Source organism: Lichenostomus cassidix, chromosome 1Aa, assembly GCF_008360975.1.
Source record: "Lichenostomus cassidix isolate B80296 chromosome 1Aa, HeHo_3.0, whole genome shotgun sequence".
NCBI classification, from domain to species: Eukaryota; Metazoa; Chordata; class Aves; order Passeriformes; family Meliphagidae; genus Lichenostomus; species Lichenostomus cassidix.
In genome coordinates this window covers 48,576,299-48,598,476 of record NC_139480.1, presented here as the reverse complement: position 1 = coordinate 48,598,476, position 22,178 = coordinate 48,576,299, and the positions used below count along the sequence as shown (strand labels likewise).

At 47.6% G+C, this 22,178-nt stretch overlaps 2 protein-coding genes and 2 long non-coding RNA genes across 6 annotated transcripts; 3 read left to right on the top strand and 1 right to left on the bottom strand.

Moving 5' to 3' along the window:
* The first annotated feature begins 1,671 nt into the window (after positions 1–1,671).
* On the top strand, positions 1,672–4,460 carry ATF4 (activating transcription factor 4). The gene is made up of 3 exons (XM_085048718.1): positions 1,672–1,857; positions 2,690–3,004; positions 3,510–4,460. The coding sequence occupies exons 2-3, from the start codon at positions 2,788–2,790 to the stop codon at positions 4,367–4,369; spliced, it is 1,077 nt and encodes a 358-aa protein (XP_084904844.1). The 5' UTR covers positions 1,672–1,857; positions 2,690–2,787; the 3' UTR covers positions 4,370–4,460.
* Positions 4,461–5,763: 1,303 nt separating this feature from the next.
* Positions 5,764–20,555, top strand: LOC146443733 (uncharacterized). Of its 3 annotated transcripts, XR_014849282.1 has the most exons (4): positions 9,284–9,430; positions 9,547–9,719; positions 16,487–16,648; positions 20,203–20,555. It is a non-coding gene; the product is annotated as an uncharacterized LOC146443733 (long non-coding RNA). The 3 variants fall into 3 exon arrangements; XR_014849281.1 differs by lacking the exons at positions 9,284–9,430; positions 20,203–20,555 and adding an exon at positions 5,764–6,149 and having other exon boundaries at positions 16,487–19,668; XR_014849280.1 differs by lacking the exon at positions 20,203–20,555 and having other exon boundaries at positions 16,487–19,668.
* Positions 10,901–12,757, top strand: LOC146443735 (uncharacterized). Its single transcript, XR_014849283.1, has 2 exons — positions 10,901–11,193; positions 11,267–12,757. It is a non-coding gene; the product is annotated as an uncharacterized LOC146443735 (long non-coding RNA).
* Positions 11,824–13,499, bottom strand: RPS19BP1 (ribosomal protein S19 binding protein 1). Its single transcript, XM_085048717.1, has 4 exons — positions 13,362–13,499; positions 13,139–13,270; positions 12,716–12,813; positions 11,824–12,497 (listed from the first exon to the last, which is right to left on the bottom strand). Exons 1-4 carry the CDS (start codon positions 13,408–13,410, stop codon positions 12,363–12,365), a joined length of 414 nt encoding a protein of 137 aa, XP_084904843.1. The 5' UTR covers positions 13,411–13,499; the 3' UTR covers positions 11,824–12,362.
* Positions 20,556–22,178: the final 1,623 nt, after the last annotated feature.

Below are 22,178 nucleotides of genomic sequence, written 5' to 3'. Positions count from 1 at the left end.
CAGTGATGGCTATGGCTTTACACAAATGCTACTGAGGCCCGAACTGGAAAATAGTGGAGCCTTTTGCAGAAATAGCTGAGAGCAAGCGGAGCCACAGGACGGTGTTTGAATAGGTGAGCGGCAGCTCTCAGAGCTGATGGTGCCGTGAGGCTGGCAACGTGGAATTTCAACCTTTTGCAGCCGGGTAATTCTGGCACAGTGAGGAAGGACACAGGTACCGAAACTCCCAGCTCACCGAAGCTGTCCGGTGCTCGTGTGACCCCACTGAAAGGATGCAGAAGGAACTGAAGCCAGGGGAAATCTGTTGACCCCTGTCAGTTTCCTGTTGTGAGCTGTCTCAGTGGGGGACAGGCCAGCTGGTGAAACTGTTTAGCCGGAACAGGGTGGGGGAAGAGGTCTGACTTCTTTCCTGGAAGCAAGTAGATTTGGATCAGGTTAACAGCGAAACCGCATTTTGAAAGCTGTCCAAGGTGACACTGCCCTTAATAACCGCGGGGCTCTGTAGGTGATCAATTTATGCTCACACCAGTCCAGTTATGTCAGCGCAGAGTACAGAGAAGCAACTACATCAACGTGAAACTGCATGGCAGGAGAGGACATTGTCATTCCTCAGTTGTGGAGTAACCAAGTTAATTTTCAGCCCTTGCATGGGTTGAAGGCACTGGTTACACTGATGCTCTCGGTTGCCCAGAGGCGCGGCTCGGCAGCCGCTCTCCTCAGAAGCCTCTTTCCGTCGGTGCGGCGCCATGGCCGCTGTGAGACCCGCAGGCTGCGGGCAGACTCCCCCTGCACGCACACACACAGCCCCGGAGAGCCCCTAATCTACGCGCTGCATGTGCGGGGCAGGCAGGGAGGGAAGGCAGTGTGTTATCTAAGGCAGCAGGAGGTCATGGCGGGCAGCCGCCTCAGGGGCGCCATGCCAGCGCCTCAGCCTGGGGAGCAGCCCACAGCTCCCGCCTGACCTCAGCGGGGCTTTGTGCACGGAACAAAAGGGGCCATTGGAAATCAAAGTGGGAAGCGTGTGTTGCTTCAAGAGAGGCATGTCAGGGAAAACGCAGGGCTGCGATGCGCGGGCGCCGTTTCCCTGCCCGGCTTCTCCTTCTCGCCCCGCTCCCGCGCCTCCCCCTCCCGGGCGGCCATTTCCCGGCCCCGCCGCTCCTTCTTCCCCCCTTCCCCTCAGCATTGGTCTCCTCCGGGCGCTGGCCAATGGCAGCTCGCGGTGCACGGCAACGGCTCTCCCGTAGCCAATGAGCGCCGCCCTTCCCACGTGGCGAGCTGCGTGACGTCTTCGGCGCGAGCTCCGCGTCTTTGTTGGCGGGTAAAATTCCCCCCCCAGCGCTCCCCGCCGGCGGTGCGGGGGGAGCGTCCTCCGCCGCCCGGTCACGTGGCGCAGCCGCGCCCGGCCAGGGGTCGGCGCGGATGTATACATCATATAGTCCCTCCACAGCTGCCCCGTCGTGGAGCCGTGGTGTCTTGTCGGCGGCTCCTGTGTTTAACTCGTAGCAGAACGGTAGGAGAGAAGCACAGAAAGACAGGCCGCAGGGCGATAGGTGCTGGAGACAGGCAGGTGACGCTTGGCGGAAGGATACCTTAGCCGCATGCAGTGTGGCTAAAGGTGGCTCATATATAAGGGCGGAGAGCGGGCGCTGCCACCTCATTGTTCCCCGTTGCTGGGTTGTGTGAGTGTCGGTGTCAGTGCGCGCAGCACCTCCCGCGCGGCGCGGACACGAGCAGCCCCCCTCCCCTGGCCGCCATGGCTCTTTAAGGCGGCAGGGCCAGCGGCGGCATCGGCCAGTGCAGCAGGCGCAGCAGCAGCGGCGGCGGCCACAGCACACCCCCGGCATCTGCAACCATGGCGTGAGTATCGTGTGTGAGGGACGGCTGCCCCTTCTCCTTTGTGTTGATAGTTCCCTCTTAACCTCTTTAAGTGGGCTTCTGGGGTGGGTTTACCACGCGTGTGGTGGTAGTTGGTATTTCACCGCGAGCGGGGGGAGATGAGATAGGTCTATTAAAATCATACATAAAATACCTAGCTGCGCGAAAATGGGGGGGGGGGGGGTGGGGGGGGACGACGGAGGGACATCCTTGTAGGGCTCAACATCTCCGGGTGCGGCGAGCGTCAGAAATAGCAGGAAATGCCATTCCGAAAGAATTCATGAGGCACGCTTATGTTTCCTGTCGTTCGAGAAACCTTTATTTCAAGAAGTCTAGGATTTTTATTACTTAATATTTTTCTCATAGGGTTTTTATGGGAGTCAAGGCATATTCCTGAGGAGGGTTTGTTTGCCCCCGTGAGGGGAAAATGCTGCTGTACTTAAAGGGAAATGGGGCATTAGGGGTTTTAGGGTTTTGAGAACAAGGCATAATCCCAGAGATAGACGAATGGGGGTTGTTACTAATTTGGCAGCAGTTCTAATGTTAAATAACAGTAGCGTAGCGTTCAGCCTGCCCTGGCCATCGGCGGTGCAGAGCCGCGCTGGAAACGTGGCAGACACAAGATGGCGGCGGGGGGGAGCGCGAAATGGCGGCGGGTGGGCGGGGCCGGCCTGCCCGGCCTGAGGGAGGCAGCGCCGAAATAAAGAAGTGAGACAATCCGTAAATTTCTGCATCGCTTCTTGAGGTGCCGCTGCTTTAAATGGTTGCTATGTTGGGCAGAGCGAATGCTGATCAGTTGGAGTTCTGTTCGCAGGTTTTTCAAGGCATCGCACAGCAGCATTGCTGTAGTCGACGAAAAGACCCTGTACTTGTCTACATCCTTCGACGTCAAAGCGTTAAAAGCTGACGAAAATGAGCTTCTTGAACAACGAGATGCTGTTGGGGGATACAATATCCCCCTTCAGCCAGCCGTGTTCGGTGGCTGAGGAAAGTCTGGGACTCCTAGATGACTACCTGGAGGTGGCCGAGCCCCTCTGTTCGCATGGGTTCTCCAGCGACAAGGCTAAGGCAGTCTCCTCCAATTGGCTTGCTGTGGACAGTTTAGTCAACACCATAGATAGCAGCCAGGGTAAGGTATTACTTATTTCTGCAAAGGGCACCAATTACATAATACCACAGTGACATTCCAGTTGGAAATAAATTGCTAGGTTTTCATAAATCTGAAGGCAGTCTCAAATGCATTACCTCAGCTTGGAAAGCTGTGTATTATGCTGCTTACACAACACAGAATTGTTGGTTATGGTAAAGTGACACTTGTGTTGGCCTTCAGTAACAAAGCAGATGCCAATGGCACTGTTCCTTGGCAGAGGTAACAGGAAGAAAGCATGGTTGTGTGTTGCAAATGTTCCTGAATTCTTCTGGTTTTAACTATTAGGGTTAGAATGTCTTACAAGCTGCTTACATAGTACCCTGAAGTCTCTAGGAGCTCAGTGGAAGAGTATTTTTTCTGATAGTTTACACATTTTGGGCTAATACATCAGGGAAGATGTTGAATTATGAGCTGCTAGATGGTTTTCAAAAGTTTGAGTTACGTTGGGTAATTTACTGAAGTGGCAATTTTTTTCATTGTGCAGAGGATGCCTTCTCTGGCATGGAGTGGATGGTGGAGAAGATGGATCTGAAGGAATTTGATTTTGATGCCCTGTTAGGTATGGAACATCTGGAAGCCACCGTCTCACCAGACGAGCTGATGGCCACGTTGGAAGACACGTGTGATCTATATAACGCTGCCATCCAGGAATTACACAACAAAGAACTTCCACTGATAAATAACGTAATCACCCATCTCCCTGAATCCCCAGCTGGAGCAGATCCAGTGGCCCCACTGGCTTCCCTTTGGTCTTTTCCCCTCTCCCCAGGGTCTCTGACTTCCACTCCAGACCACTCATTTAGTTTAGAACTAGGTAGTGAAGTGGATGTTCTGGAAGGAGAAAGAAAGCGGGAGTGCCCTGCTGTTGTGGTGGTGATCACCAAGTCTGAGAAAGAGGATGAGAACCACTCAGATGATAGTGGAATATGCATGAGCCCAGACTCCTACCTGGGGACCCCCCAACACAGCCCCACCAATTCACTTGGATCCCCCAATGGATCCCCCAATGGCAACCAGTTCCCTGCAGATGCCCCCTGTGGCTCTGTGCGGTCCAAACCATATGATCACCCTGCAGAGAAGGTAGTGTCAGCAAAGGTGAAAGGAGAAAAGAAAATAGATAAGAAACTGAAAAAGATGGAGCAGAATAAGACGGCTGCCACGCGTTACCGGCAGAAGAAGAGGGCGGAACAGGAGGCACTGTCTGGGGAGTGCAGAGAGTTGGAGCAGAAGAACCAGGCTCTGAAGGAGAAAGCAGATTCCCTTAGTAAGGAGATTCAGTACTTAAAAGATCTGATAGAAGAGGTCCGCAAGGCCAAGGGCAAAAGAACTAGAGTCCCCGAGTAGGGTAGTCAGCAGTGTTGATGTGCATGTAAATAAGCTTCCTGCTAAAGCTGTGTATTGCTGTCTAATAAATAATTTTGTAGTAAATGTGCAATGATGGTGTGTGATGAGTGGTACCTGTAAAACCAGCATGACTTGAACCACACCTGGGTGTAAGAAAAGCACAAAAACTGTTGCAGAGTGAAGCGCGACACTTCCTCTGCTTGTTTTGGGTGGTGGATGTGGTGCAGGTGCACAAAGTGTCTTGAATTGGAGTGTTTATATAATAAAGTGTCACAGTTGACCTGTCTCCTTCAAAAATTCACATTTATTCTAAAGTGAGGGGATTGCACTGAGGTGCCTCGGTTTTCAGCAGCAAATTGTGTAAACCTGTTCAAAAAATCCAGCTTGGAGAGTTGATGGAAGATAAGCCACGGTGATGGAAGACATAAGGTCAGTAATACCATGTGGTGGGAGGTGCTTATTTTCAGGCTTGAGCATTGTGTCTGAAGGGAGGAAAAGGGTCTGAGGACAAAAATAGCAAAGTGAACAGTGGTTTAAGAAACGGCTTGCTAGGAGACCAAGCATCAGTGTTCACTGGGTTCCTCATGTTGCCTGTGGGTCTCTTGAATGCCCAAACCGGGCAGGAGGTGTTTCCTTGTCCCTTCAGACTGCTGGGAACCGGGCCGGATGGGTGGGGTTACTGCAGTGCTCTTTCTGGTGGGTGTTTTTCCTGCACCGAAGTGCAAAAGCCTTTGCTTCAGCCAGCCTCTGATGAGTCAGGTTTTAAGCTGTAGATACGAATTTGATTTCTGTCAAGGCTGCAGCTAAGCTGGTCCATAAAAGTAGCTCAGCTCTAGCCCTGCCTCAGTTGTGCAGGGTAGGTGCTGGTGTGCTGGAGCAGCACCTGTGTGTTGGGGGTGGTTGGATTCCTTTAGGATTTGGGATGTGCCATGTTTAACTATTTTGTGTGTGCTTAATTTTTATTCTTTTTTGCCATGATACCCCCATTTAACAGCACTTAATGCCTTTGGCATGTGAACATGCTCATCATTTCTGAGGAGTTGATTTCCTCCCCTTGGTTTCATGAGGCAGAGTTCCCTGTGTTTGAGTAGTCCCAGACCTCCTGGGTAAGGGCACTGATGGCCATGCATTGTATGAATGGGATGTACTGCAACCTGGAAACTGCAAGTAGGGACAAGGGAATCTCTTGTGGTTTGGGAGACAAACCAAAGTAAAGTGTCACTCAAATCAGCTGCATGAGCCCCGTGCAGGGGATGGGGATAATTAGAGGCAGAAAAGCCCCAAGATTTTGGTCAAATTTGCACCTGAGGTGACAGTGCTGTTTGTCTCAGCTGAGCCTCAGAAAACAGTAAGTGCTGTGAGTCTATGAGCTGGTGGCTTCCCTATGCAGAACATTCTGCTCCTTGTACTGATCCCCCTTTCCCACTGCAGGGCAACCACCACCTCTTCACTTAGAGTCATAGCAACTTCTGCTTACACCTGGCAGCAGCCAGGGCTGAGGGAGCAGCACGTGTGTTTTGCTGCTTGTACTCAGTTCTCCCGAAGCCTGGAAAGATTGTCAGCACAGTTATCCCCTCTCCACCCCATGGCAGAGCTGTGTGTGAGCCACTTGTGGCTAAAACCAATTTTTCTTTGTGTCCATGCTCTGCAGGCAGATGAGGCAGTGCCTGAGCTGGCCAGGAAGTACATGATCCTGGTTTCTACAGCCCTGCAGAGAGGATGCAACTCCAATTCATCAAATTATACTCACTCCAGGGAAGGAAGATCAAAGCTGGAGCAGGTGAGAAGGAACGCATGACACATCTGTGCTGCTTTGCTCTGCAGCCATATGTGTGTTTTATAGAACTTGCAGGAGAGTCAGAAATCTGCCCTTAAAGAGCAGTCAGCACTGTCAGTGCTTGCCGAGGCTCAGAGCTTGTGGCTTTGCAGAGGCAGCCCATATGGCAATCTCATGCAATGCCTGCTGAAATGACGCTGTGTTTCCATACTTAGTAACTTAGTTAAGATTTTACAGGGGCTGGAGATCAGGGCTGACTCTTCCTCTGCATTTTTTTAAAATCTAGGCTTTTCTTCCAGGCTTGAGTTAGGCACAGCAAGCATCATGCCACTTGGCTCTGCAGTCCAGCAGCTTGTCCAGGTTTTCACAGGAGTTAAGGAACACCCAGGACGCTGTCAAAAATTCCAGCCCACAAGGATAAAAAGTCTGATAGCCTCCTGCCTAGTAACTGATTTTATATTTTGCAAACTGCAGGAGCTCTCTCCTTTTTCTCAGAGCCTCACAGCACAAATGTGCTTCAACTGAATCCTTGCAGCTTGCATATAGAGCATGATACCATGTCCAGAATTAGATTGTAGTGCATGAAATGCAGGCTTTACCTACCCCCAGGGCAGCCTAGATCTTCTACATCCTTGGAAACAGCAGAATTCCTCCAATCTGCGTTATATAAAAGCTATTTGAATCTGAAGTTGGCACAGCTAATGGGATTTCTGTCTCAGTTATTTTTCCACTGAATGAAGGGCAGTGAAGTAGACTTCACATGCACAGCAAGCATGATCCTCAGGCTCTGATCCCTCCAGCCAATTTTGTGCTGTCCAATATTGCCCCACACAACCAAACAACCTCTTGCAGTTCACTGCTTGCAAAGCCCCTCCTCACAAGCTTGTTTCTGCTGTTATCACAGTATTTATAACTGCCTTCCTCTTCACCCTGCCTTTAGAGAGACCCAGGTGCATGCCCTTCTCTTTCAAAAGCAGAAGGGGAAACCATCACTGCTGACAACTTCTTCACATGCCTGTGGGGAGAATCAGATGCACCTTTGCAGCACGCTTACAAAAATAAATCCACAGCTGCAGTGTTGGAGAATGAAGAAAGAATGATGATAAAATCTTCCAAATAGCTTTTGCCCTGGCAGAAAGCCCAGAAATAGCTGCAAGGACAGGCTGTCCTTTGGGAGATGAGTGCTCCTCCAGTGCTCCTGAGCTGGACCATAGAAAGAAAATGCAACTTATTCTGATACAGTTTCACACAGTGATAGTTCATTCATTGCCTTTTTTTGGGGGTGGGAAATTGATACATTTTTGGCCAGAAGAATATCAGGTTTTTTTAATCTTCCTATTCACTTAGGAAGACTCTGAGAAAAAAATCCAGGATCTCTATTGTCCTTGCTGTAGGAATAATTTCTGTCTTGTGCATACTTATTTTTTCTCAGTATGGTTCAGGTAGCTTCTGGGGATATTCTTCTGTCCTGCTGTACTCACAGCCTTGCAGTCCAGCACATAAACTCCTGTTACTCTTAATTTTCAGTGCAAAGGTTGTATTGGGGTCTTACTATAAGCTCACCTTTGCTGACTTTCCCATTGAAATCCTTCATGCCCTGTGAATTAACAAAGGAATTCAGTCTCCTGACCTAGGCAATGCTATTTTGGCTGCTCAGGTATCCCAGGTATGCTGCCTTTGCATTATTTTCAGTGCACTCATGCAGTGTCATAAGTGAATGAAGTCACTGAATGAAGCTGGCTGCACCCACAAGCTCCAGTTTCCCTGTTACACAGTGCATATTCTCCAAGTGATGGCTAGCCTCCTCTCATTTCTCCTTCAGCTGCTCTGTTCCTCTCTTTTGCATGCACACACCCTTTTAAGAAATGGCAGGGAGTGAGTTCCAGGCGCAGAAGCTGTGTCAGCTTAATTTATGTAGGGCAGAGAATCTCCTAGTCCTGAAACTCCTCAGCATCTCCATTGCAGTTTGTGGGCAGGTGGAGAAAGAGCCCTGGTCTCTGCCTCCCATTAAAGGAGATAAATGATCTTGCTGGCACGCAAACAGTGCAGCTCAGGACAGACCAGCTTGGCTACATTACTGGTTAGCCCTGCCAACAGCTTATTCCTTCAGAAAAAAGTGTGTGTAACCCTGTAGACAGCTGCAGAGCAACCGTCATGCTTTTTATGTCCCCTGTCTCCACCAGTTAGTGGTTGGCTCTGTTAATCCTATTTAATGTAACTATGGATAGACATGCAAACCTTTAATCCTTCTCAAATCTACCAACCCTTCAGCCTGCCTTGGCTGAAGTTCCACATTTTGAGCTGTAAGCAGACAGTAGGCAGCCTGCCTTCTTTCACACTCCTCATTTCTACTCGAATTGATGGGTCTTTATGTCTCAAAATGAGAAACTTCCTTTTGCTGTAACTTTTCTGAGTTATTCAGGGCCCTGCTGCACCCTTTTTACAATAGCCAGTCCCCTATCTGAGACATTCAGAAGCTTCTCAGTGCTGTGGGTGCTGATGCTGCATTGATCATCAGCATGACTGAAATGTAAGGCAGTAATGGAAAAAAAACCCCAGACGGTAAGATAGGCAAAGGTTTTTAGGACCCTCCCCCAGCCCTTGATTTTCCCCTACAGCTTTTTCAGCATTTTCAATCTCATTTGCCTGAGCAAGTTCATTGGCAGCCAGGTTTGTTACTGCTATGTCATTTCAGAGGCAAGAAGTTGGTGTCCTGAACAAACATGTTTTCTTGGTTTACATTTGCAGTCCTCCCCTCTCCAATACACACATAGTGCTGGTAGTAGCTGTTGTTGCTTTCTGTGGTAAGGAAGTGGAGACTTGTACCCACTGGAACAAATTTCCTTTTTTTGCTTTCCATTCACAAAACAAGGGAGCAATAGGCCATTAAGAGGCTGGATGAATCTTATTCACACTAAACGAGCTCAAGGCTGAGCATCTGGGAGCTATTCTAAACATTTTCCCTGGGAAGGTTCTGCCACATGAATAACACTCCAGAGCTTTTATTTGCATTTATATTAAAGCTGTTGCTGCCGCCGCCCATTCTGACTCCCTGCTGCGTGTGGGTGGAGATGCCCTGTAAGATGGCACCCTCACCATTCCCTAGCTCAGCTCCCTCTATTTTCTGCTGCAGGATGCTCAGCTGGTGTCGCAGAGCTGGGAAGGGAGCCAGCAGCCTGATGAGCTCAGCAAGCACGCGGCGCTGGCCTGGCAGCAGTGGGACACGTCCCTGCGCCACCACTCGCAGATGTGCGGGAAAGAAATGCTGTCCAGCAGCTCCAAAGGTTGTTGTGGGCTGCAGCCTGACAGCTTCCAGTGTGGGAAACAGGTTGGAGGTCAGCTAGGAACAGCAGCTATGGCAGCTGCTGCTTTCCTAACCCTCTCTTCTCTCTTCTGCCAGGCAGAAAAGTCTGACTGCAAAGAACAAATGTGGAATTGCAGAATGGTTTGGGTTGGAAAGGACCATCTCATTCCAACCCCTCTGCCAGAGACACCTTCCTCTAGAGCAGGTTGCTCAAAGCACCATCCTGCCTGGCCTTGAACACTTCCAGGGATGGGGCAGGTTGCTCCAAGGTAGGTAGCCACCTCCTGTATCCAGCACAGCCATGGAGCTGGAGAGCTGGCATGCTCTGGGCATGGCTAGGCAGGCAGCTGGGAGTATGAGAAGGTGCCTGGCTTTATCTTAGCACCAGGCACACACAACAGGCTGGTACCTGTTCGCTCCTCTCCTTTGAAGACATCCCCTTCAGGTGGTACCACCTGTCCTTATCCACCCAGAGTTCAGGTGGCAATGCTCTGCTTTCCTAGGAGCTCATGCTCTGCCAGACAGGGAGAAGTCAAGCCTGGAACATGTTAGATCTTTACCCTTGCTGGTGGTATCTGTAGAGCCACCATTCCCTTCTGCTTCTTTTTCCTTCCTCCCACTAAATAGAGTTTAATTTGTTTAAGGATACTGTTGACTGTACAATCAAGTTTAGTTTCAAATGGCAAAATTCAGTCTGCCAGGTAGCTTTGCCCTCCTTGACTACATAATGCCTTAAGAAGTATGTTGATTACTTGCGTTTGCCCTAATAGTATTTCCAGCCAGTAATGAGAGCTGCCACCCAGCCTTGAAACTCCACTGATCTGGGTGTTATTATCCTCATGGAGAACTGCTCTGGGCCTCACTTTAAAGTTCCTCATTAGCTTTGAAAGAAGAGCTTTCCTGTTTGCTTACATTTGCAAACAAACAGGCTGAGTTTTGTACAAAGAGAGTGAACCACATTACCCTCCTGCCCTTTTCTGGAGCAAGGAAGGATGGTTTTGCTTCCCTTAGCCTGCAGGAGAAGAGCCCAGGAGCTGAACAACCATGGAAACAAGGATGCGTAGGAGGAATGGGTAGAGGAAGAGCAGGAGATGACATGAAGGACCTCTGTGGGGTCATAGGAAATGCCAAATACTGAAGATGAAGGCTTAAAACAAGACCCCAGAAAAGTACCTCTTTCAATCAAGTTGTGGCACAGCCAGCTTTTTCACACAGTTAATTATCCTCATGACAGCTCCACACAGAGCTGCTTGTGTTAGGCCAGCTCACATGCACTGCAGCAAGCACACAGTGCAGAAGTTTTAGGGAAGCATGTGCTGAATACACATTTTGCTCAACTACTTTTTCAAGCAATAGTGCTTCCATTCTTTTAAGAAGTTATTTTTTTTTCTTTTACGTTTTTTAAATTTTGGAAGGAAGAACAAACTAAAAAAAAAAAAGTGGTTGTTCTTTGAACTGTTCTATATTTACCACTTTTGGCTGCAGATTGTTGAACTTGATCCTATTACAAGAAATCCCCTCCCACGTGCTATTACCCAGTTTCCAGTACACACACTTCAGTATGATCACTATTTCCCCTGTCTGGATCTCATTCGTCCAAGTGACCTTCCCTCCCATGCAGACAGGAGGAAAAGAGCTCAGCAGAGGAGGCACAGACTTAAGAGGACAGCACCAGGAACTGTAATCAGAGGGCAGGGATAAGTGAATTCCTGCCTGTGCTGACATCAAGCAGCTGCTGCTCAGGTCAGACGATCTGAGTTTAACCAAAGCTTGGCATTATCCTTCTCCTTATCTGTTTTTTCCCCCAAATTCTTAGGTAAGTGGCAGGAAAAGCCAGCAGCAGGACCTCCCCAGGAGCACATTTGGAGTGGTTTAACAAGGAAGTTTCTGCAACAACACTCCCACCTGCTGGGCCTTCTGTTTGTTACAGTCGGGAATTTGGTAGTTTGCAAGAAAACAACTTCCCTTCAACCCGGCAGCACAAATCCAGGCTCAGATTTTAATTTGATGCTGAGACTAACATCTGGGTCACAAGCCCTCCTGGCTACAGGACCCGGCAAGGCTAAATCTCGGTGGGACACTCAGCTATAAACATCCAAAGGACAACTTTCTCTGTGTGAGAGCTCTTCCTTCAAGAGAGGGAAGATGGTGAGCAGTCAAAATGGAGGAGTCAACTCCATTCCACCCTGCACTCTTTGAAGGCCTAAGCATGTCAGAGAGATGATTAAATATATGTGTCAACATGAATCAGAGGGGCCATTCACACAACTGAGTCACCCTAAAGAGAGGAATGCTTGGATCACAGCAGTGACACGGTTCATCAGGTGTAGCCTGTCATAACAATCACTATTACAAAGGCAAAGAGAGACAGTGTCTGCAATAATTATTTAATCAAATCACATATAAAAAGTTTTTGCAATGACTGACAGACCTGACAGGGGCTGTAATAAGAACCCAAACTGCAGGGTTACTCAAGTTTAACAGTCTTTCAAAGCATCCTTCCCTTCCAGAAATTTATTCATGCTGATCCTAAACATTCAGACACAGTACTTTCAATGCTCCCTGCCAAATAACACAGGTAGCAGAAGCCTTACATCCTGAGGAAGGGGAGAAAGATTTTTATTTGGCTTGGTCCACCCTTCTACATTAAGAATGCAAGACATGCTGGCTGCAGAAAGATAATTATAAGGCAAACACACCTAAGAGCCAAGAGCACCTCTGTGGCTTTAGCTGGCCAGCAACAAGCCCTGCCCAGATGCAGAGCTGCTCTGCAAGTCCAACACTGAAGCACTTGACAGCAGAGGCACATCCCCACGTGCCATCTCAAACACACCAAGCAAATGCCCAGGCTTGTGTGCCACACTGGAGAAGCTGCAGAAATACTGGAGCTGCAGGAATCCTCATCATGATGTCTATGGTATCCCAAAGTATTCTCTCTCAAATTTACGGAAATCTTCCTCGGTAAACACACTGCTTTCAGGCTTCTTCTTTTCTGTTTTCTCTGGAGGCTGATCTTTGGACTTCCTGCCTCTGTTCTGAGCAAGAACCTTCAGACAATACAAAGATGGAAAAACAACAGTCATTGTTATCCAGACCAAACCACAAAACAAAGATTTTTCAAGCTCACCTGCAGCATCCCTGCTGTTCTACAAGAACCCTGCTATTTTCCAGAGTGCCTCCAAAGAAAAGTGAGAGGCAACCACTGATGTTAACCTGCTGGTCACTGGGACAACAGGAGATACCAACTTGTTATTTGGAGTCTTACTTGTTCTGTGATGGCTTTGTCTGCAACACGTCGTCCCTTCAACATGTACTTCAGGTTTTCTCTCAAGTGATCCACAGGCTTCTTTTTATGGTACTCCTCTGGGGCAAAGCAGAAAGGGACAAAACACATCAGCCGCTCATCCAGACAGCTCACAAGGAGACACACAGGAGGATCAGCAAAGCCCCGGGAGAAAGACATCGCTGCTACTCAGGGATAGGGGATAGGGGTGAGCCTGTGAGGCTGAGCGACACCACGAGGGCGTGCAGGAGGATGGGGTGGGGTGGGGTGGGATGGGATGGGATGGGATGGGATGGGATGGATGGATGGATGGATGGATGGATGGATGGATACAGCGACTGGCAGCGTGGCTGCGGGACACCGCAAGGCTCCCCGGTGCGAGGGCTGTGGAGGGTCGGGACTCACCTATCGCCGACTTGACGACTCTGCCCTTGACCGTGGCCTTGTTCCTGCCGGGCTCCGCTGCCCTCTTCCTGCGCCTCGCCGCCCTGGGCCCGGGCCGACCCCGCTGGACTCCCGGCGGCGCCTTTGCCCGGCCTGCAGCGGGAGGAGGGACGGGGTCACCGCAGCCGCACCCGGGAGCCTCCCTCCCTCCCTCCGCCCGCCCGCCCCGGTCCCGCGGGCTCACCCGGCGGCTCCAGCAGCTCCAGCCCGCGGCGCAGCAGCGCTGCCGACATGACCGCGCCGCTCTCTCCCGGCACCACAAAGCTCCGGCGCGGACCCAGAGCGGCCCGGCCAGGCCCCACAGCGCCTCAAGCGGCCCGGCGGGAAGCCGGCTCGGTCAGTCAGGGCCGGAGCTTGGGACAGCCGTGTCGCTGTGTCCTGTGCCCGGGGACAGCCCTGTCGCTGTGTGCTGTGTCCGGCCGGAGCCGGGGACAGCCCTGTCGCTGTGTGCTGTGTCCGGCCGGAGCCGGGGACAGCCGTGTCGCTGTGTGCTGTGTCCTGCCGGAGCCGGGGACAGCCCTGTCGCTGTGTGCTGTGTCCTGCCGGAGCCGGGGACAGCCCTGTCGCTGTGTGCTGTGTCCGGGGACAGCGCTGTCGCTGTGTCCTGTGTCCAGCACAGCACGCAGAGCAGTGGCCATGAGCTAAAGCAGAATTGTCACCTCAAAAGGAGGCAGAGCTGCTCCAGGCTGAGGGCGGCAGATCGCTGGTGCAGGTTGGCCAGGGAGGTTGTGAGGTCTCCGTCTCTGGAGACATTCAACATGACACATGTTCCTTTGTCACCTGCTCTAGGTGACCCTGACTTGACAGAGACTTGGACTAGAATCTGTGAAATATCAAGATTATCTTAAGTCAGGATGTTCTTTGATGCAAGATCTTTGAACACTTTGAATAGCCAGCACCCCTTAGTCAAGGACATCCAGGAATTAACAAACTTTAAGGATCTAGCAAGTCAGATATTCTGTGTCAGTAGAACAGAGAGCATTTAGTATCCCTTACTCAAGGGTATCCTGGAACTAAACACCATCAAGGATGTAGATAATCAAGATGTCAATGTATGTGTATGTACACATTGCTAACTTGGCAATATCCTCAAGCTCCATGTAGGTTCTCTACAATACTAAAAGTCATGCCTAAAGGTCAAAAAGACCCCTGCCCAGGTGGAGGCCCTTCCCCTGAGCGTGCACAGAAATTAGCTGGGCTTATGTAATTTCCCTTACTAACCCATCACAACACAGGGACTGTAATTGGAAAGTTACAGACTCTGAACTTCTGCACATAAATGATGGTGTGAAAAGCCTGGTGGGTGTGCTTGGTTTGTGGGACGTCACCGAGCACCCAGTGCTCCACATTTATTTCACAACTCTGAAATAAATAAGTGAACTCTCTCCTAGGTGTGTAATCATTGGCTTGTTACACTCCAGGTAATGAACCTGATTTTGTGGACAACACAAGGAATCCTGCCATCACAGGCCAGGATGAAAGGGGAGGGTGTCATGTTTTGTCTCAGCAAGTTCCCAAAATCCAGATTTAACTGTGCTAGACTCATCAGACAGAGAGGTTGACTCTGCCATAAATTTCATCTATTATTCAGCGTTACTTTAGTCTATTTGTTTTAAGCTTTCTTCTTCAGTTTTCACCCCTCTAGAGACTTCATGCTAATATCTGCTAAATTTAGCCATCATTTGAATAAAGCTTATTCAATTATAGCCAGTGCTGCCAGTAACAAGCTGACACTGGAGGAGGAAAGAGGTTTATTCTCCCTCAAACATGTCCTGCAGGGAGAAAGGGATACAAATGGCTCTCATTGTTTCTCATAGTAATAATCTGTAGAGGGACTGATAACAGCTAAGCCTCGATTTGTTAGAAGACAGTAATTCTCTGGGAATTGTTCTCCAGCCCCTGCAGATGTCACCTCAATGCCTGTCTTTAATTATTCCTTCTCTTCTGACCCCCTCCCTGGGTGGATACCGACATCCTGTGTCAGTTTCTGCCGATGGTGATAATACATTTTTCTGGACAGGGCTTACGTGGTGCCTATTCCTGGCTTCAGGGCTGGGGAACATTAACCATTTGCTGCTTGTTCACTATGTCACTTCTCACATTAATTTTACCTTTAATGAACTTCCTTTTTTTTTTTTTTCTTTTAATTGCATTTTTAAATTTTTTTTTGGAGGTGTGGTCACTGTGTGTGTAAAGCAGACCATTTCTCCATTTTCTTTTTTTCTGTTAGTAGCTGGTGGAAAATTGAACTTGCTCATCTCATTCCCTGTCAGATTTGTCCTTCCAGTTGTGTGAAAGCTCTCACAAAGTTACAAAGAGGTTATTGTGTCTTTGTAACAAGCCTATTGCTGAAATTGAAGAAAGCAACAGGGAAGGTTATAGTCAGCAGAAAAGTTGTTGCTGCTTGTATATTCAGATTATCTTCATCTTGGTCAGAGTGAGATAAATGATAGCTGCCAATGCCATGGGGAAGGCATTCTCAAAAATACCTTATCAGTCAAATGCTCTCTTTTAGCCCCTAAAATACAATTTACAGGTTCTGTGTAAGCTGTTAGTGGTTACACATTGCGTAGTATATTCAAGATAGCTTATTCTACTCATTAAGCACTACATTTGTATCATTTATTAGGCTCACCTAGTAGATTGTTATACATGTTTTGTGTCAGAATGGTGTAACCTCATAAATGCCTTATGCAGGCATCTGATGAAAAACATCTTTGTTACCAACACTGCAAAACCTGTTTAACTAATTAGTGTGATAGAAGCTGCACTTATTTATTATCCTGTTCATGGAAAACATATCTCCTTTTCTACCTCAAAAGCAAACCATTACCAATACCACCTTATTTCCATTTCTGTTGTGCCAATTAATAATGCTCTCAGTTATGTAGGTCTCTCAGAAAACCTGACTCCCTTCCTATTAAATGCCTTCAATAGCAAGGAACCATAATGCAGGCAACTCCTCCTTTGACCAGCAAGGCTGGGTGCAGACTTGCTGTGATTTCAGTCAGCAATTACCTGCAGAATAAAATTTAATGAGTGCACAGGGGTCACTTTGCTGAAGAGGGAAGGCAAGGCACTTCCTTAAACTGCATTCACAGCCTCCTGCCTCACAGTCTGGTCAGGCTCTTGGAGCTGGTTAGTTCACCAAGAAGTTAAATGGATGCACACTTTGTGGTTTGACATATTCCCCAGGTTTGGATCTGTGTCCAAAGATCATGGTCTAACACAGGCTGTGGAGTTTTTAACGCTTTATGAAATCACGTACCTATTACTAATACATTACATTTCTTTGTCTCCTTTTCACAGGATCTGCCAGCTTTTCTCAGGGCATGATTGTTGATGTTTCTCCTGACTGCGTTCTGGCTGCAGCTGTGCTTGCTCTTACCAGAGATGGTGATTTCAGCATCTGTCCTGTCTCTGCTGGGTGGCTCTGGGACAACCAACACTTGTCACTCTCCTCAGACAGACGTGCAGAGTCTTCCCTTTCTCCTTGATTTAATAGAGAATTATGCTCACATCTTTTCCCTGCACTGCTAAACAAGATAATTTTTTTGTCTTGTGTTAGGAATGTACTATCATCTCTTAGTATGAACTGGATTTTGCTTGTGTTGGATATGTTACTTTAACTCTGCATAGTTGTAGAATGTAGGCATTTGGATCACTTAATCTCTTCTACATGTCATAAACTATAAAATATCCTCTGCTGACCATAGATCAAGTCAACTACCTGCTTCTGATAAATGTGCTTGATGCTGAGCACAGCATATGAAATGCTGTATTTCTCCTTGCAGGAGCTTCCATAGCTTTATCAGTCTCTCAGTGGTGATATGCTTCTTATGCCATCATGATATATATGTTTAACTGTGCCTTTCTTTTACTCAGTCTCTGTTGGAAGCAGTTGAGCAGACTCTACAAATAGCTTTTTCCAGACTAGTATGTACTATTAAAATTTTTATGTTATGAGACTTTGTCTATGTCAGTAAAAAAAAAAAAAGTCAGTATTTCATTATACTGTTTTAAGGCCTCTATTCAAATTAAAATTTCATCCAAGATGAATAAAATTAAAATTTCATCACTTTGCAATCCCTCAAAAATCAGTTCAGTTAGCTCTTTGAAGCACTTCGGGGACAGAATGAATGCCAAATGGTCTTCATTTAAATGTATAACATCCAAATAAATCACTATCTTAGAGCCTGAATAATCTGAGTTTGGATGGTAAAAACCATAGGTGCTGCATTTCAGATTGAGAATGCCTTTCTTTCTGAGATTTAAGCTGTCTTCGAAAGCTTTCTGACACTAATGTTCATGTTTTATAGCTTTCTTTAAATCTCATGCCTCAGTGGGTAGCTGGCTTTTCAAGTACTAATAACCCAGCCTACAGATCAGTTGGAGTTTTAAGTAACTTCCATATGTGAATATTATCAGTTTATTTTCTGCTTGCTTTCTTATGGCATTGAAAAATGGTAATTTTCTCCTGCTTGAATATGTGGATAAAGTTCCTGGTTCATCTTGGAGTGACTATTCTTTTCCCTATTATTCCAGGCACTGGAAGATATCTGATTTAGCTTGTTCCACCTTATTATTCTGTACCAGATGCTAACAAAGTCATAACTGATATTAATTTCTAATCATACTCCTGTCTGTGGCAGTTGGTAATAGCTGTCTGTTTGCAGACTTTATGTTCCAGCTTCTGGATTCAGGGGGTTATGTAGGAGTCTCAGCCTGAAGGAATGTTGTGAAGGATGTGAGAAAACAGAAGCTGAGGGCAGCATTAGAAGTAAAATATAACAATCACAAACATTTATTTAGTTTAGGGATTAAAAAAGCGCCATGTTTTATGATTTTGGGAAATGGAATCCTGATGTCGGAATACTTGGTACTGTCCACACTGACACATATATCTGTATTGTCTCTTCCAAAATGAATCAGACTGATTTTCAAGCTGATGTATGACAGATTTTCACCTCAGTATGTTTCTTCACATGTGGATTATGGAATGTGCTTTGCTTTCAGCACCTGTCTAGTTTTACCACTTCCCGTATTCTGTATTTTCTCTTGAACGGCAATACCCAACACTGCTGCAATTAATATTTAGCTGTTTTTGCCAACTTGAAGCATTTTGTGTTGTGGTCACTGTTCCTACAAAGAGCCATGGATCACTGCCTGCCCTGTACCTCAAGTGCATAGGAACCTTTGTCCTTTAACAGTGTGACATGCCTTTGAAAAGCAATTTCACTTTCCAGCCTACTGAATCTGAACAAGGGCTGAGCAATGCTTTGATCCATACACTTGCATGGATAAGTGTCTAGTTACTTTAGACTGACAGAAAGTCTTTTATTCTGTTTTATTTATTTATTTTTTTTAATCCAGTGCAGACACCTACCTCTTCCATTCACATTTCACTGACCTGTTCCAGGTCACCAAGAATCTGGCTCTGCCTTGCACAGCTTCTGCAGATAATGTTAGAGCAGGTTAAGATTAAATCAGCTTCCCACTGTACAAGATGCTGTAGTAAGAAATGAACTCTTACTAAGAAATGAACTCTGCCCCTGAACAAGACATCCTGTACAGAGGAGATAAAGAGGCACAAAGATTTAGCAGCTCTCAACATAACCTTGTCCTCTACCTGTTGTTTTCTTTTGCTCCAAATGGGAAGAGAACAAGCATCAGTAGCTCTGCTGGTGCTCTAAAAGGCCACTTTGTAGCTAGAGGAAATACTTTTAAGAACAGAAATGGTTTACTTGGGAAAAAAACCAAAAACCAAACAAGTCTTTCTTCAGTACTTAGAATAGCAGAAGAAAGCACTTTGCAAGTAATAATTTGCATATAATACACAGTTGGTGTCACAAGGTTTTTGTGGCCAGAAAAATCACTGTTAGTGATGGGTTTGATGAGACTTACATCAACATCTGAGCCTCCAAGTTTACCAGGACCTTTGTTTTCCTTTCAAATCAGCTTCAAGCTGCTGGACTGTTACTTGTTGACTTTAGTTTTTTATTTTCTTGCCTCTGGACTTCAACTTATCTTTTTTTCCCCCTTTTGTGCTTCTAGAATTGATCTTTCCCTTTTCAATTGCAAACTGACCTCCCTGTTGACACTTGACCTTCTTTTGTTTCACTTTTGGCTTTCAATTTACCCTTTATTCCTTCCTAACGTGGTTTGTTTCCTGCTTTGTGGCTTTCTCTTGTGTTTTAGTCAGAAATACAGGTCTTCCATGCCAGAATCTGAGAAATTCACCCTTCTGAATACAGAGAAAATGGACAGAAACTGAAATGAGTATTTTGGGGCAAGGTTCAGTGTATAACATTCTTTAACTAGAGGAATTTGTAAAAAGGAAGTGGTGGTTCTCAGTTCTGGAAATATTGTGGTCTTTGATGAAATAAAGTGTTGTTTCTTCCAGGGAGGATGTATTTTACCCTGGTTACAGGGGAATTATTGATTTCTCATGTAAAGAGCTTGAAAATACACAGAGAAGAGGTTGCACTAGAGCTGAGAGCTGATGTGTCCTAAAGCTGTGTAGATGTGAAATTGGGGAATGTCAGTGGCTGCTGAACATGGCTACTTTCAAAGCAGTGGCAATCAGGTAGAAGGCTCTGTGTTTTGTTCCCAGCCTCTCTACTCCTTAAAATGTTTACAAGCCCCAGAGCTGGCTCGGAGTGCAGCGAAGTTTAGCCAGTTATGCTTGTCATCAATTATTAAGGGTTTGGAGACAGACAGGAGGTGGGCTGGGGACATCATGGGTTTTGCTGCCTTAGGCAGGCCTTGTTAGAGGCTGTCTGTGCTGCTTGGTGCAGAGCAGAGCTGGGGGAGCTGGGGCAGCACTGCCTGCTGCTGCTGCTGCAGATCCTGCCTGCTCTGTCCTCTGCTGGCACAGCCCAACCTTATCGTGCATGTCCCTGCTTCAGTCACTCAGGGTGGAACATGTCCCCTCCTGTTCCTCAGTCCCTTCAGATTTGAAGGGCTGGATGTTTATTGTTGTGATACACACTGTAGGCTCCAAATTTCTGGGTTTTTTTTTTCAGAATTGCTTAGAACTGCACTGAAAAGCTTGTGAAGCTTCTCAGATCAAGGGAAGATATTCTATCTTGTGGCGGGCATGCTGCATTCATCAGTGTAGTGCCAGACCTCTCTCCCTGCACTCTGCTTTTGTAATTTTTTCTCTCTCCTTTTCTTCCCCCTTCCTTTCTTTGCTCTCTCTCTCTAATGGCTGTATTTTGTCTTTCCTTGTCTTATTCCCTGTTTCCTTGACTGCTGTCTCTTTTTACTGCTTTTGCTTCTCCAAACAGGATCCACAGTTTCTGAGGCTGTGGGAGGGTGACAGTTCAACCTGACTTTTTACTATTTATTCTTGACTCCCAGCAGTTGAGTCTCTCTAAATTATGTTTAGCCCTCTCCTCTCCTCTCCTCTCCTCTCCTCTCCTCTCCTCTCCTCTCCTCTCCTCTCCTCTCCTCTCCTCTCCTCTCCTCTCCTCTCCTCTCCTCTCCTCTCCTCTCCTCTCCCTCTCCTCTCCTCTCCTCTCCTCTCCTCTCCTCTCCTCTCCTCTCCTCTCCTCTCCTCTCCTCTCCCTCTCCTCTCCTCTCCTCTCCTCTCCTCTCCTCTCCTCTCCTCCTCTCTTTCCCTTCCTTTTCATCCACCTCTCGTGGGCACAGTGTAGAAAACACTCTTTAGAAAGCACTGAAAATTCCACTGGCATGGACTTGGGGATCTCCCACTCTCTTGGGGTGCAGGGACAGCCCTGGAGATTCTGGGTACCAGACATCCTCACACTGCCACATGAGAGCCCCGGGGGCCAGGCTGCCTTTTCCAGAGCCACATCTCTGTGTCCTGAAGCCCTGGGAACAAATGCCAGCGGGAGACGAGGCCAGGCTGCCATTCCTAGCGTGGTGCCACTAGGGCTGTCCTCACTAGATGTCACTGTGAGGCTGAGTTTCGCCTGCCACGAGCACCACAGCCAGGAGAGATGGGTGTTCAGACGGGTGATGAGTTTTAGGAAGGTTCTGCCAGAAGCAGGGTGACGGCACGGAAGACGTTTACAGGACAATAGTAGAGTTGCTGTAGGTTTTACCCATCCTTTTCAAGTTTTGGGAGCAGAATCAGCAAGATGCACGGGGACTTTGGGGTGCAAATCCATAGCACTGCCTTTGAGCAGCCAGCCTGTCTGAGAGTCATCAGGGCATTGACTTTGGTTTGAGTCGTGCTCATCTCCTGTGGGTCCTGATACCTGTTTGGCCACAAGTCTCTTGCTAATTAGAGTTCAGCCCTGGATCACTGTTTACTGTCCCATGTGCAGCCCTGGCCACAGCACACTTTTGTACCCTAAGGGGCCATGGTGCTGCCTCTCTGGCAGGGCTGCTGTGGAGAGGAGAGGAGCCCCAAGAGCTGGTGAGGGTGAGTGCTGGAGGGAGGCTTGGCAGGGGATGGTCTTTTCCCGTGCTAAGGAAGCCAAGTGACAAGTGGCAAGCCAGTCACAGGGCCCCTGTTGCTGAAGGTGTGGGGCATGAGTGCAAGTTTTATCCCTTGATCTTGGCTCCCAGCACTCAAGTTCCTCTAAATCAAGATCATCTCTTTCCTTTCTTATTTGCTTTACTCCACTCTCTGTTTCTAAAACTTTGTAAACTGGACTGTAGGATCATGTCTCCAATATCTGAGAAGTCCCTACTGTGGAGAATCTGTAAATGGTGTCCTGAGGGAGAGTAACTAACTCATAAATGACCCATGAACCACTGTATCAGTGGCACAGATGGTGTTTAGGAGAGTTAGTTTGTTTTATTTTTAAGCTAATCAGCTGCAACCCAATTAATATTTGATGCTGGCAAATGAAGGAGGGCAGAGAGATTAAATGGGGTTGCTAGCTGGGATGGTGGGAGTGGTGAGAGGCAGACATGCTCTTTTTTGTACAGACTAGAGGAGCAGGACTAAAAGACTTTCCTGGAGGAGGAATCAGGATTCCACCAGGCTGACTACTGTGTGGGATGATGGAGGAGGAGCAGGCAGTTG

Excerpts from the sequence above, each read along its gene's own strand:
- ATF4 (XM_085048718.1), top strand. The coding sequence starts at position 2,788 with ATGAGCTTCTTGAACAACGAGATGCTGTTGGGGGATACAATATCCCCC. Across the intron at positions 3,005-3,509 it reads CACCATAGATAGCAGCCAGG|AGGATGCCTTCTCTGGCATG; the intron begins GTAAGGTATTAC and ends TTCATTGTGCAG.
- RPS19BP1 (XM_085048717.1), bottom strand. The coding sequence starts at position 13,410 with ATGTCGGCAGCGCTGCTGCGCCGCGGGCTGGAGCTGCTGGAGCCGCCG. Across the intron at positions 13,271-13,361 it reads GGAGCTGCTGGAGCCGCCGG|GCCGGGCAAAGGCGCCGCCG; the intron begins GTGAGCCCGCGG and ends CTCCCGCTGCAG. Across the intron at positions 12,498-12,715 it reads ACAAAGCCATCACAGAACAA|GTTCTTGCTCAGAACAGAGG; the intron begins GTAAGACTCCAA and ends TATTGTCTGAAG.